Source organism: Capricornis sumatraensis, chromosome 8 (assembly GCF_032405125.1).
Source record: "Capricornis sumatraensis isolate serow.1 chromosome 8, serow.2, whole genome shotgun sequence".
Lineage (NCBI taxonomy): Eukaryota > Metazoa > Chordata > Mammalia > Artiodactyla > Bovidae > Capricornis > Capricornis sumatraensis.
In genome coordinates, this window is record NC_091076.1 from 48,873,936 (window position 1) to 48,889,623 (window position 15,688).

General features: G+C 38.9%; 1 protein-coding gene across 1 annotated transcript in view; it reads left to right on the top strand.

The window, feature by feature from the left end:
• Positions 1-15,688, top strand: part of DEUP1 (deuterosome assembly protein 1) — a 127,478-nt gene that overhangs the window by 31,315 nt on the left and 80,475 nt on the right. Inside the window, exons 4-6 of the mRNA XM_068977397.1 lie at positions 3,200-3,334; positions 9,927-10,040; positions 13,604-13,846. Of these exons, the coding sequence (XP_068833498.1) occupies positions 3,200-3,334; positions 9,927-10,040; positions 13,604-13,846 (492 nt within the window). The remainder of the gene's footprint in view (positions 1-3,199; positions 3,335-9,926; positions 10,041-13,603; positions 13,847-15,688) is intronic.

Sequence of the window (15,688 nt, forward strand, 5' to 3'; positions counted from 1 at the left end):
CTGAACAACAAAGAGGTTTTGTTACCAATAGATCTACCCTAAAAGAATAGCTAAAGGAATTTCTCCTTGGTAAAAAGGAAATTATAAGAAAAAATTGGGAAAGTGAAAGCATGGATAAATGCAGTAGATTTTACTTCTCTTGAGTTTTCTAAATTTTTTTACAACTGAAGCAAAAATTATAATGATAAAGTGGTTCTTCATGTATACTGAGAAAATAATTAAGATAGTAATGTCAGAAATGGGTCTTGGCAAAGAGAACTAAGATTCTAAACTTCACTTGAACTGGTAAAATGTCAATACCAGTAGACTGTAATAAGCTATGTATGTATAATCTTATACCTAGAGCAATAACTAAAAAAAGCTAAACAAATAAATACATTCAAAAATACTATAGATACATCAAAATGACATTCTAAAAAATGTTCAAAGAACCCAGAGGAAGATAGGAAAGCTAAAACAGATAAACCAACAACTAGGCAACAAACATGAAACAAAGTCAGGCTTAAACGCTAATGTAACAATAATTACATTAAATGAAAATGGTCTAAATATACTAGTTAAAAGAGATTTGCAGAGTAAATAAAAGATATATCACTCAACTGTATGCTTTGTTCTAGGAACTCACTTCAAATATAACTGCGTATGTAAGTTGAAAGTAAAAAGATAGAAAAAAATACAAAAAATATACCCTGCAAATACTAATCAAGCAGAAGTAGTCCAAAAATAATTCAGTGGAAAAGGAATAGTCTTTTCAACAAACAGTGACAGGACAATTGGATATCCACACGAAAAAGAACTAGATTGGGCCCTTACCTAAACCATAGACAAAAAATAACACAAAATGAATCAAAGACCTAAATGTAAAAACTAGATCTGTAAAACTCTTCGAAGAAAACATAGGAGTAAATCCTCATGGTTTTGGATTAGGGACAGTTTCTTAGATTTAGTACTAAAAGTACAAGAAAAATTAGATAAACTTGATTTCATCAAAATTTTAACAACCTTTGTGCTTCAAAACACACCAAAAACAACAACAACAACAACAAGACAACTCACAAAGTGGGAGAAAACATTTGAAAATCATATATTTAATAAGGTACTCATATCTAGAATTAAAAAAAAAACTGTTGGTAGTCAATAGTAAAAAGACAAATGACCAAGTTTTAAAATGGGCATAGATATAAATAGGCATTTCTCCAAAGGAGATGTATAAATGGCGAAATAAGCATGTGAAAAAGTGCTAAACGTCATTAGTCATTAGGGAAATGCAAACCAAAACCATAATGAGATATCCCTTCACACCTGCTCATTGCTGTAGTCAAATGATGGCTAAAAGCAAGCATTGGTAAGGATATGGAGAAACTGGAGCCCTATACATCACCACTGAAAAGGGGAACATGGTGCAGCCACTTTGGAAAACTGTCTGGCAGTTCATTAAAAAGTTAAACTTACAGTTTCTACACTTCAGTTTCTAGTTTCAGCTATTCTACTCCTAGGTATATATAACCAAGAGAAATAAAAACCTACATCCACACAAAATCTTCTACACAAATGTTCATAGCAGCATTTCCCCATAATACTGAAAAAGTGGAAACAATCTACATGTCCATCAACTGATGAATGAATAAACAAAACATGGTATATCCATGCAATGAAGTATTGTTCAGCCATTAAAAGGAATGAAATATTGACCCAAGCTACAGCATGGATGAACCTTAAAAGCATTATGCTTTTAGGAAACCAGACACGAAGGATTGCATATTGTATGATTCCATTATATGAAATGATCAGAATAGGTAAATCTATAGAAACAGAGATTAGTTGTTACTAGGGCCTTGAAGAAGGAGGAACTGTGTGAAAGTGAAGTCGCTCAGTCGTGTCCGACTCTTTGCGACCCCATGGACTGTAACCTACCACGCTCCTCCCTCCATGGGATTCTCCAGGCAAGAGTACTGGAGTGGGTTGCCATTTCCTTCTCCAGGGGATCTTCCTGACCCAGGGATTGAACCTGGGTCTCCTGTATTCCAGGCAGACGCGTTAAGCTCTGAGATGTGTAGTCACTGTTAATACATACAGGGTTTCTTTTGGAGATGATGAAAGTATTCTGAAATTATAGTGTGATGGTTGCCCAACTGAATATCCTAAAAACCAATGAAGTAATACTCTAAAGCTTATGGTAGGTGAATTGTATCTCAATTTTAAAAACTGTGTGAGAAAGAAAAAGGAAGCAGAAATGACTACATTACTGTCAGATATAAAATAGACACAATTGTTCATAGCTTTCTTTGTAATAGTAAAAAACTGGAAACAACCAAAAATATCTCAATATGTGAATGGTCAAACAAACTGTGGTTACATCTATACCATGGTATAATACTGAGCAATAAAAAGGAGTGAACTATCGATACATTGGTCACATACTGTACTGACATCAATTTCCTGAGTCTGACACTGTACAAAATTCAATAAGATGTAAATATTGGGGGAAACTGGGTAGAGAGAACCCAGAATCTCTCTGTAATATCTTTGCAGCTTCTTGTGAATCTATACTTATTTCAAAAGAAAAAAGAAAAACAAATTTTGTAAAGTTATTTAGAAATTTCCTAACAGATGTTGACAGGCCATGCTGCTTTTAATCTATTATTTGAAGGCAGAACAAGAGAAAAAAATTACAGTCTAAGTTATAACAAGAATTACTGATAAGAGAAAGATTATATCAAGCTTTATATTTAATTTTATTTAAACTTACATCAACATAAGTATGTTTGTATTTTTTCTGTTAAGTCCTCCATTTCCTTAAAAGAAGTGTAAGTTGGTCATTTTATAGATTGAGTTACTGAAATTAAAATTGTGAACACAAGATGGCACTAAATAAAAGTAAGAAAAAAAACTTGGTTGTTTTAAATTGTGAGCTTTTCTATATATGGTTAAGATAAAACTGAACAAAACATTTTATCAAGTGAACTGTTGTTAAACTGTGCAGTCAATGAAGTTCCAAATTTACTTGAAAGCTGAATTGTGTTCAGCTTCAACAATTTAGTTTTAATAACTGGTTCTATCTTCTCTAATTGGAACATTTAAGTTTTACTTCATTTCCTAATCATGACTTAAATTTTGAAAGAGGTATGCAAGAGAACTATCATGAAATCAAGTTAGAAATAACCAATAGTAAAATGTTAGCATTCTCTATTATTTACAGTTTTCCAAACTAACTAATAGCTTTGAAAAACTGAGATTACACCAGATGAAACAAAATAAATTTCAACGAAAAGAAGTACCACACCTCAAAGAAGAAATGCCCTTTGAACTGAACAATTTGAACCAGAAATTAGAGGTAAGCTCTATTGTCTTAGTTTATCCCTATATGTATTAAGATTGGTTTTTGTCGTTGTAGTTGAGGGCTGTTTGTCTCCAGAATGCACAGTGGCGTGTACCAGTGTGGTAACAAAGCACCATTAGAAACCTGCTTTCCGTTGAAGATATTTTCTTAGTGCACCTTCCTTCAGGCACTTAGTGAATTAAAACATCACTTTGATTTATACATCTTTTATACATATCAGCGTTTTGGAGAGCAACAAATTGTTCAAAGAAACTGCAGCTGTTGAGTGAAATTGAAGGACATCCCTGGGGTCAGTTAAAGTGAGTGTCTAATAAATCTTTTAATGGCTATTTAACTATAGGTACTTAAGTCCTGATGAGGACTCATAGCAATTTTCAGAACACAGCTTGAAGTTTCAGGATCTTTTCTTTAAAGAGGTAGTATCACTCTAATACAGTGACCCTGTGTCACCCAGAACTCCTAAAATCTCAGTCCCTGGAAAGGTTAACCATGTCATAGAAATACTTATTTCAATCCCCTTAACTTTCTAACCTTGGAAAAAATAAATACGCTATTTTTCCTCCTTGTGCCCTTGTGCATTCCTGCTACTGGCCACGAAACAGCAGATAGAGTCAACTGTGGGTTCCTTTTCTAACCTTAGCTAAATTCCCACTGTGGCTCAATTATTGTTTTCTAATTGACCTCAAATTGACCCCTATCATGTTATTCCACTCACTTTTTTCCCCCTCCACTGTTCTCAAGCCCTAAACAATGGTTTCTCCCCACAGCCAGCCAGTGATTTCAGTTTTTTCTGCTTTGTTCATAGTTAATGGCTCTCTATGTCCCTGATAGCTCAGCTGGTAAAGAATCTGCCTGCAGTGCAGGAGACCCCAGTTCAGTTCCTGGGTCAGGAAGATCCACTGGAGAAGGGATAGGCTATCCACTCCAATATTCTTGGACTCCCTGGTGGCTCAGATGGTAAAGAATCAACCTGCAGTGCAGGAGACCTGGGTTCAGTCCCTGGGCTGGGAAGATCCCCTGGAGAAGGGAAGAGCCACCCACTCCAGTATTTTGGCCTGGAGAATTCCATGGGCCTGCAGAGTCGGACACGACTGAGCAACTTTGACTTCACTAACTGTGCGTCTCAATCACCCAGGTAGAAACCTCTTAGGAATCTTTGATCTGTTCCTTTCTTACTCCTATTCCAGCCCAGATTTGCCCCTTTTCTGTATCTAATGCCTCTTATCTCTGTCTTCCTCCTAACTGCCATTGTCCTGTTTTATACTTCTTTGTCTTTGTCATCTAACTCTTCAATTAACAGCCCTTCTCAAACTTTTCCTCCAAAATATTTTTCAGAGCAGGAAAAAAAAAAAAAAAAAACTGGAACCACAGCCCTAAAACTAGCCTATTGCAAGAATTTTGTTGAAACTGTTTGGTTTTAGTTTTTAAATTCCTGTAAATTTTATATTGTACTACATAAGGAACATACATTTTTAAAAATATAAAATTACTACCACTAAGTAAGGATGACCCTCTAGGAAAATGCACTGTGTATAACTTCCTGCCTCTTGCAATGGTGTAACTAGACTGATTTTTAGAATATTCTGGTCTCACAGAAAATGCCCAAAGATTGTGATATAATATACATAGGCTTTCACTGAAAATGCTGTTAAATCACTGACTCTTCATTTGATTGACTTCTCATGGGGATTAGTGGGAGAACTACTTTCATATAAATTGTTCAAACAGTGTGGACATTTTACATTTAGAGATCTAAATATGTAAAATGTACCTCTGAAATTATAGTGAAAATTAGTAGCAAATATGTGATATATTTGTATTTATACAAAATTTTTTTAAACATAATATGTCAATATAGTTTCCTCTATATCATAAAGGAAACACTTCATGTACCTGTCTTTGTTTAGAGGCAGCTGAAAAATTAATGTGTAGGAGATGGACTGTTCTAGTTTTAGCCTACATCTAAGCATGTTTCTCCTTTGGGACAAACATTTAATACACTGATACAGTGTTTGAACAGTGGGAAACAGCTTGCTCCAGTGAAAGAACTTGACAGTTTACAACTTAAAATAGGGCCTGACTGTCTCTCTTATTTGCCCTTTGACCTTTGGACAAGCTGATGACCTCACGGAGATTACATTTTTCACCAATAAATGGGGGCAAAGATTATCTTATAAGTGACATTGTGGTTATGGAAGAGGAAAATATGTTTGTGTATGTGTGTTTAGATGCTCTCTGAAGCATCTGAAGTAAAAACACATGAGGTCTGAAAGTTGCCTTAAAATACTTCAGTGAAAAAGGCAGAGATGAGATACAAATGGTCTGATTTGACAGGAGTTAAACTGGGTGAAGGGTACATGGGAGTTTGTTTTACTATATGCTTTTATATAAGTAAGAAAATTTTCATAAGAAAAAGTTAAAACTATCTTACAAATGAAGGTTCATAGAGTCCCTGACCTGTAGTAATCACTAAAGAAATGTTCATTCTACCTTTCAAGATTTAGTAGAGGGACTAAAATATATATTTAACAATGTAACTTCTGCTATAAACTGATTTTAATGCCCCCGATCCACTCTCAATGACACGACTGAGCAACTGAACTGAACTGAACTGATAATCCACCTTGTATTGATTTGAAATGTTAACCTATTTTTTAAATTAGTTTTGTAAAATTGTCACTATTTCTGAAGACCTTGTTTTCATGTACCTTATTTAAAACTGTCAAATGTCAGAATCAAAGTCAGTTACTTTAAATGAACTGTCTCCATTTATCTTAATACATATAGTCTATTTATCAGGGTATTATTACACATTTAAAACAGAGTATCTATATTTCTCCAACTTTATTCAGTTCCTTCCAGTTCAGTCACTCAGTCGTGTCCAACTATTTGCGACCCCATGAATCACAGCACGCCAGGCCTCCCTGTCCATCACCAACTCCTGGAGTTCACTCAGACTCATGTCCATCAAGTCAGTGATGCCATCCAGCCATCTCATCCTCTGTCATCCCCTTCTCCTCCTGCCCCCAACCCCTCCCAACATTAGAGTCTTTTCCAATGAGTCAACTCTTCACATGAGGTGGCTGAAGTACTGGAGTTTCAGCTTCAGCATCATTACTTCCAAAGAAATCCCAGGGCTGATCTCCTTCAGAATGGACTGGTTGGATCTCCTTGCAGTCCAAGAGACTCTTAAGAGTTTTCTCCAACACCACAGTTCAAAAGCATCAATTCTTCAACACTCAGCTTTCTTTATAGTCCAACTCTCACATCCATACATGACCAATGGAAAAACCATAGCCTTGACTAGACAGACCTTTGTTGGCAAAGTAATGTCTCTGCTTTTGAATATGCTATCTAGGTTGGTCATAACTTTTCTTCCAAGGAGTGAGCGTCTTTCAATTTCATGGCTGCAGTCACCATCTGCAGTGATTTTGGAGCCCAAAAAATAAAGTCTGACACTGTTTCCGCTGTTTCCCCATCTATTTCCAATGAAGTGATGGGACCAGATGCCATGATCTTTGTTTCCAACTTTATTATCACCACTCAATTTCAGGTCACTTCTAATTACTATAAAGGCCTACTAATTTAGCACTGAAGTCTTCCCTCAGTGATTATTTGGGAGCTTGTGGATTTATAAAGTGAAGATTTCCCCCAAAATTCTTTAAAATCATTACTCTGTAGAAAATGTGAAATGCCGTATTCTCATTTTAAACAAGATATAGCTTTCATTCTCTCTATTAGTCTATTTTCCTGCATAGCCAATCCAGTCATTTCAGCCGTCTTTGAAATACCACCAATCTCTCAAAATAGTTCAAGTGAACTATTTTCCAATTTGATGTATTATTGGAAATGGCTGAGATAATGGTGGCATCATCTGAATGACTTTTTTGTAGCACTGTTATTATACTAATACTGTACTGGTACATTTCCCTACTTGATTATGTGCATGTGTGCTCAGTCGTGTCTGACTCTTTGTGACCCCAGGGACTGTAGCCCTCCAGGCTCCTCTCTCCATGGGATTCTCCAGGCAAGACTACTGGAGTAGGTTGCCAGCGCCCTCCTCCAGGGAATCTTCCTGACCTAGGGATCAAACCCGCATCTCCTGGGTCTCCTATATCGGCAGGCAGATTCTCTACCACTGAGCCACCTGGGAAGCCCTCGGTCCTTGTTCTATTTTTTTTTTTTCTTTCAAAAATTCGTTTCTTTTAAACATGTATTATTTTTAAATCCTCCTCTTTCTACAGTACCTGCTGGACACTAGATGCTTAATGCTACTGAAGTGATGATTGGAAACATCAATATGTTCATGCCATGTATCTATATTCAGTAATATCTCATATGGACTCAGTAGCTATAGAGTTTTTTTACAGCTGTGTTATTTTCTTTGCAAAATTTAGTGAGAAATGTTTACATTTCTGGAAATACTAATACTGTACTTTTCTTTGTACATTCACGAAATGTAAGTGGTGCCTGGCACTTTGTCAGCCACTGTGAGCTATACAAAAGTAGTGATATCTGTAGTACTTAGTCTTAAGTTGCTTACAGCCTGGACAGAAAGAGAAGATATAATGGCCAGCTGTAGGCAAAACAGAGAAAGTGAAAGTTGCTCAGTTGTGTCCAACTCTTTGCAACCCCATGGACCATACAGTCCATGGAATTCACCAGACAAGAATCCTGGAGTGGATAGCCGTTCCCTTCTCCAGGGGATCTTCCCAACCCAGGGACTGAACCCACGTCTCCCACATTGCAGGCTGATTCTTTACCAGCTGAGCCACCAGGGAAGCCTGAAGCTGTGAAGTTTTCTTCAGGGTCCCCAAAGCCACATCCCTTTGTCTTGTAAATCTGTGAACAGATAATCTTTCTCCATGAAGACACAACTTGAGCAAAAGCATGAAGAACTGAGTATCACTTCTTTCCCAGCTCAGCCCAGTTGGTTCCGCCTAAGTAATGCTTATAATTATCCAGGCCAGGCTTCAGCAATACATGAACCGTGAGCTTCCAGATGTTCAAGCTGGTTTTAGAAAAGGCAGAGGAACCAGAGATCAAATTGCCAACATCCGCTGGATCATCGAAAAAGCAAGAGAGTTCCAGAAAAGCATCTATTTCTGCTTTAGTGACTATGCCAAAATCTTCGATTGTGTGGATCATAATAAACTGTGGAAAATTCTTCAAGAGATGGGAATACCAGACCACCTGACCTGCCTCTTGAGAAACCTGTATGCAGGTCAGGAAGCAACAGTTAGAACTGGACATGGGACAACAGACTGGTTCCAAATAGGAAAAAGAGTACGTCAAGGCTATATATTGTCAGCCTGCTTATTTAACTTATATGCAGAGTACATCATGAGAAACGCTGGGCTGGAAGAAGCACAGGTTGGAATCAAGGTTGCTGGGAGAAATATCAATAACCTCAGATATGCATATGACACCACCCTTATGGCATAAAGTGAGGAAGAACTAAAGAGATGAAAGTGAAAGAGGAGAGTGAAAAAGTTGGCGTAAAGCTCAACATTCAGAAAATGAAGATCATGGCATCCAGTCCCATCACTTCATGGCAAATAGATGGAGGAAACAGTGGAAACAGTGACAGACTTTATTTTGGGGGGCTCCTAAATCACTGCAGATGGTGATTGCAGCTATGAAATTAAAAGACGCTTACTCTGTGGAAGAAAAGTTATGACCAACCTAGACAGCATATTGAAAAAGCAGAGACATTACTTTGCCAACAAAGGTCGTCTAATCAAGGCTATGGTTTTTCCAGTGGTCACGTATGGATGTGAGAGTTGGACTATAAAGAAAGCTGAGTGCTGAAGAATTGATGCTTTTGAACTGTGGTGTTGGAGAAGACTCTTGAGAGTCCCTTGGACTGCAAGGAGATCCAACCAGTCCATTCTGAAGGAGATCAGTCCTGAATATTCATTGGAAGGACTGATGCTGAAGCTGAAACTCCAGTACTTTGGCCACCTGATGTGAAGAGCTGACTCATTTGAAAAGACCCTGATGCTGGGAATGTTTGAGGGCAGGAGGAGAAGGGGATGACAGAGGATGAGATGGTTGGATGACATCACCAACTCAATGGACGTGGGTTTGGGTGGACTCCAGGAGTTGGTGATGGACAGGGAGGCCTGGTGTGCTGTGGTTCATGGGGTTACAAAGAGTCGGACACGACTGAGCAACTGAACTGAAATGACGGGAGGCCTGAGACGGTGCCTCCATTCTTGAGAACGGATTGCTCTTGGCTTCCCCTGAAAGCCACAGCGGACAAAGTCACTGAATTAGCCCAAGCCCCACCCCTCACACACAAGGTAGCAGGTTTGTTGACTGAGTATAAAGAAAGGAAAAAAACCTTCTGGTGTCAGCTTAGGAAATAAAAGGAAGTAATGGTTAATGCAAAGAATTGTTTGAAACTCCATTATTATTAACAAGTATTTGTTACAAGAAAAAATTTAACAAAATCCTTATTTTTTAAAAAAATATAGATTAAGTCCCATACTTTTTTCTCAGAACAAAGGTGCAAATGAAAGGTCTTATTTGTTGTGTTTTAAAATGAATCATTTTTTAGCTTCTATTTCTCTCTCTATTAAAGGAATTTAGAGCAAAGTCAAGAGAATGGGACAAGCAAGAGATACTGTATCAGACTCATCTGGTTTCTTTAGATGCTCAACAAAAAATATTATCTGAGAAGTGTAATCAGTTTCAGGTATGTTTTCTAATACTGTCTAATACTAAATTAGAATAAATTAGAGGTTAAACACTGTTAGTCTTTTCACCATTCAGCATGTAACCTTTCTACAGATAGAAATACCAAGCAACGGAAAATAACCAGAGTAGGTCCAACACTAGGTAGAGTTACAGGTGCATGAAATATCCTTAATGACTTTTTATGTCCCAGAAGGTGGTGCTATTAAAAGTCTCCATTGTTATTATGTCATTATATAGCATGTTTTGCATGCCTGTGGGCAAGTCATTTAATTTAAAGAAGGCTTGGTTCCTGCCCCCTAGTACTTTACAGTCTAGACACAGAGATAATACAGGTACAGGTCGACAAATAATTAATGACAAGTAAATAGAAAGAATTCAAATCCTTTTAGAGGTAACAGGAATAAGAGAAAAATTTGAACTGAGATAGTCAGAAAACATCCTCCAGCAGGGGTGGAACGAAGTGTGGACCTTGAGAAGGGAGGTATTTTGAGACAGGAGAGAATGTATTCAGGGTAGTGGAAATAACAAGAGCAAAGTCACTGAGGCATGAGAACAGAAGGCGAGTTTGTGGAATGGTGGAGTGGGCCGGCTGGATGGAAGGCACCTGGGGCTGATGCGGGTGGTAAGGAGCCGGAAGCTTACCTAGGGAGTTGGAAAGTTTATTCACACCAGTAAGCCAAAATCACTGCAGATGGTGATTGCAGCCATTAAATTAAAAGATGCTTACTCCTTGAAAGGAAAGTTATGACCAACCTAGACAGCATAGTGAAAAGCAGAGACATTACTTTGCCAACAAAGGTCCGTCTAGTCAAGGCTGTTTTTTCCAGTGGTCATGTATGGATGTGAGAGTTGGACTGTGAAGAAGGCCGAGCACCAAAGAATTGATGCTTTTGAACTGTGGTGTTGGAGAAGACTCTTGAGAGTCCCTTGGACTGCAAGGAGATCCAACCAGTCCATTCTGAAGATCAGCCCTGGGATTTCTTTGGAGGGAATGATGCTGAAGCTGAAACTCCAGTACTTTGGCCACCTCATGTGAAGAGTTGACTAATTAGAAAAGACTCTGATGCTGGGAGGGATTGGGGGCAGGAGGAGAAGGGGATGACCGAGGATGAGATGGCTGGATGGCATCACTGACTCGATGGACATGAATCTGAGTGAACTCCAGGAGTTGGTGATGGACAGGGAGGCCTCAGTTCAGTTCAGTTGCTCAGTCGTGTCCGACTATTTGTGACCCCATGCATCGCAGCACACCAGGCCTCCCTGTCCATCACCAATTCCCGGAGTTCACTCAGATTCACGTCCATCGAGTCGGTGATGCCATCCAGCTGTCTCATCCTCTGTCGTCCCCTTCTCCTCCTGCCCCCAATCTCTCCCAGCATCAGAGTCTTTTCCAATGAGTCAACTCTTCACATGAAATGGCCAGAGTACTGGAGTTTCAGCTTTAGCATCATTCCCTCCAAAGAAATCCCAGGGCTGATCTCCTTCAGAATGGACTGGTTGGATCTCCTTGCAGTCCAAGGGACTCTCAAGAGTCTTCTCCAACACCACAGTTCAAAAGCATCAATTCTTTGGTGCTCATCTTTCTTTATAGTCCAACTCTCACATCCATACATGACCACCGGGAAAACCATAGCCTTGGATAGACAGACCTTTGTTGGCAAAATAATGTCTCTGCTTTTGAATATGCTATCTAGGTTGGTCATAACTTTCCTTCCAAGGAATAAGCGTCTTTTAATTTCATGGCTGCAATCACCATCTGCAGTGATTTTGGAGCCCCAAAAAATAAAGTCTGACACTGTTTCCACTGTTTCCCCATCTATTTCCCATGAAGTGATGGGACTGGATGCCATGATCTTCATTTTCTGAATGTTGAGCTTTAAGCCAACTTTTTCACTCTGCTCTTTCACTTTCATCAAGAGGCTTTTTAGCTCCTCTTCACTTTCTGCCATAAGGGTGGTGTCATCTGCATATCTGAGGTTATTGATATTTCTCCTGGCAATCTTGATTCCAGCTTGTGGTTCTTCCAGCGCAGCGTTTCTCATGATGTACTCTACATATAAGTTAAATAAGCCGGTGACTATATACAGCCTTGACGTACTGTTTTTCCTATTTGGAACCAGTCTGTTGTTCCATATTCAGTTCTAACTGTTGCTTCCTGACCTGCATACAGGTTTCTCAAGAGGCAGGTCAGGTGCTCTGGTATTCCTGGCGTGCTGCAATTCACGGGATCGCAAAGAGTCAGACATGACTGAGTGACTGAACTGAACTGAAGTGAAGACACTGTTTTGTTTGTTTCGTATATACTTCCTTTTCATTCTTTCTTTAAGTTACTTCAATATGTTATACATGTTCCCTGAATTCAACACCACAAAATAATCTGACAAAATTGCTAACTTCATCCTCTACTCCATTCTTATCCATTTAATACAAACACTGTAAACAACTAGGTGTTTATCTTCACATAATTTTTCTTTTGTTTGTTCACATATGAAAATCTGTTTGCATGGAAATTATATATGTTTCTTTTTAAAATTTTGCTTTTTTACTTAATAAGCTATGCATAGCCTTTTGAGTCACTGCTTAATTATATTTCATAGTATTTGGTATATATATATGTGTATATATATATATATCATATACACCATAGTATATAGTAGATATACCATAATTCCTTCAAACATTTCTTTATTAATGAACACTCAGGTTGTTCCCAGTTTTCTGCTGTTACACAGTATTGTAACAAGTGTCCTTGTATAAACATCTATAAATACCAATACTCTCATTTTGTTAAATAAAAATCTTAGAAGTGTTTGTTGAGCCAAAGGGTATGTTCATTCAAATTTCTAATAAATATTATCAAATGTTTTATAAAAAAATTATAGCAATTTACATTTCATGAACAGTCAAAGACTATTCCTGTCTTGCCAACATGGAATATCAGTCTTTTGGTTTTTACCAACTTGAGATGCTGATAGTTATGTTGGCTTGATTTGCTTTATGTTTCTCTGGCTGCATGTGAGGTCGAGCATCTCTTCATGTGTTTCTTAGCCTTTTTCATTTCCTGTTCTGTGAATTGCCTGTGCACAAACTTTGCCCACTTTTCTTTTCTGATCTTTGTCTTTTTCTTATGATGTGTAGAAGTTTTTGTGCTTTGGGAATTACATGTGTTGTTATATGTGTTGACACCTTTTTTCTACAATCCAGATTTGTTTGTTTATTTTTGGTCATAGAGACATTTTCAACTATTGCATAATTAAATCCATACTTTTTTCCCCTTTTTCATATCTTCTGTATTTTATTTTTTGCTGAATAAGCATTTCCTACTCAAAGCCCTCTACCCTACTCTGCATCTTTGCTCTGAGATTATAGAAATATGACTTCTCTTTATGCCATCTGAAATTGAGGTTTTAGAATAAATAGAAGTCTGAATTATGAAGGACAGAGCTTCATTATCTAATAATATATTTAAAGATTTTTTCCAAATTTTTTCTGTCACTCTTGAACTTTATATATAAGCTTAGATATTCCCCACTTCACTGACAGAGGTTTCAAATTTCTCAGAAACAGGCACAAAGTTACCACACTCAGCTAAATGGTAAGAAACAGAGCGTAGAAGACAGCAGCCCTGAAATTCCGCGGCTGGTATGTGAACCGGATTCCACTTGTGAAACCAGTGAAAGAGATGAATTCATTATTGAAAAATTAAAATCAGCTGTGAGTGAAATAGCACTAAGCAGGAATAAGTTACAAGATGAAAATCAGAAGCTCTTACAAGAACTGAAAATGTACCAAAGACAGTGCCAGGTAAAGATTTATTTATTTTTCAACTGATACTGCCGTTGAGTTATACAAATGATGATTCAACAGGTATATGGATTAGAAAGGTAATTTTTTTATTACACATGTAAATTCAGTTCACATTTCCTCTTAATAAGTAATTCCTACTTGATGAGTGAATTTAGTGATCCTGTGAGTACTGTGCCCCGCTAGGTGCTCTTGGGATCTTCAGCAATGCAGTAGTGATTACCAGCGCAGTGGGACAGGGATCTCTCACAGACCTCTGTTCCTAAACGCCGTGCCTCTTTAGCCACTGCACACCCTCTGAACCCAGTGTTCGTTCTCTGACCCTTGTGCCTCTGACTGTCAGGAAACCATAAGGGTTTGACCCTCTAATCACCTCGGTGAAAGGCATGCAGATCGTTCCCTGTGATTTATCACTGTTAGGTTTATCATAATGGTTTACCAAATAGTAGCCCAGAGTTTTGTTTTTTTAGGTGACTCCATATTAATAGATATGATCAATGGTTTTTCCAAGGATTAATTTTTTTAACTCAAATATATTTCTTTTTCTTTTTTTTTTTTGGGGGGGGTCTCTCTCTTGGAACCACTAAGAAGGTTATGTAGCATTCGTTAAAATTCTTCATCACCAACTTCTTGCCGAAGTGTGTACTTGATATTCATGGCTGTCCCAGTCACTTGAGACGTTCAATGGTTTTCTCTCCCAGTCTCCATCAGACCTCCCTCCTGCAAATCTTTGGCCTCTTTCTACCGATTCCTCGGTGTCAGCCCATTTCTGAGTCTCTCTTCCTCCCCAGGTGGTGATCGCGGCCCCAGGTCACCACCCAGGTGGTGATCGCGGCCCCAGGTCACCACCTGAGCGCTTCTCTAAGATACTCCGCCTCAGGCTCTTCTTCCAGGGCCATTTCTCAGTGTTGGGTCAGCTGCCTCCCTCCTCCTGCTGCGCTGTAAGATGACACTCTGTGAGATGACACGTGGGCCTCATTCTTGCCCTTCTTTCTCTACATCCGTCTTCTGTCAGAACACAGACTCCCAGCTTCTCCTGCCCTGTGGCATTTCTCAGAGAAGCTCCCCACCCCTAACTCCAGCTCCATTGGAGGAGGGGGTGTTATTCTAATGCACGGGAGAAAGATGTAAACAAGCAAGCCAAGCTAAACCACAAATACTAAATGCTGAGGAACTCATACAGTTTCTAGAAACAGAAAAGACATTGATGCTGTTTTCTCTGGCTTCTCTAGAAGCTGAATGAGACGAGCACCTCCTCTTCTGGTCTAGGGCTCGTCTGGTGTTCAGCTCACCATCAGCCCCGCAGTGCTGGCAGAGCTGGGTTTGCGGTTCATGCAGTTCTCACGGGCTTCCCTTCACCTCGGGGCCTGCTTCCCCTTCATCTCCCAGGATAGGAGCCACTGGTCACACCTCTGGCCCTGCATTAAAGGCAACTTATATTTACATCTTTGCAGCTGTCTTTGTCAGAGAAGGCAATGGCACCCCACTTTAGTACTCATGCCTGGAAAATCCCATGAATGGAGGAGCCTGTGGGCTATAGTCCATGAGGTCGCTAGAAGTCAGACACGACTGAGCGACTTCACTTTTACTTTTCACTTTCATGCACTGGAGGAGGAAATGGCAACCCACTCCAGTGTTCTTGCCTTGAGAATCCCAGGGATGGGGGAGCCTGATGGGCTGCCGTCTATGGGGTCGCACAGAGTTGGACATGACTGAAGTGACTTAGCAGCAGCAGCAGCAGCTGTCTTTGTACTGGTTGGATCCTGCAGCAGGGACACAGTTGATAAATGAAATTGTTTTTCTGGGTATTACCTGAATATTCTCCCCTTGTTTCAGGTCATC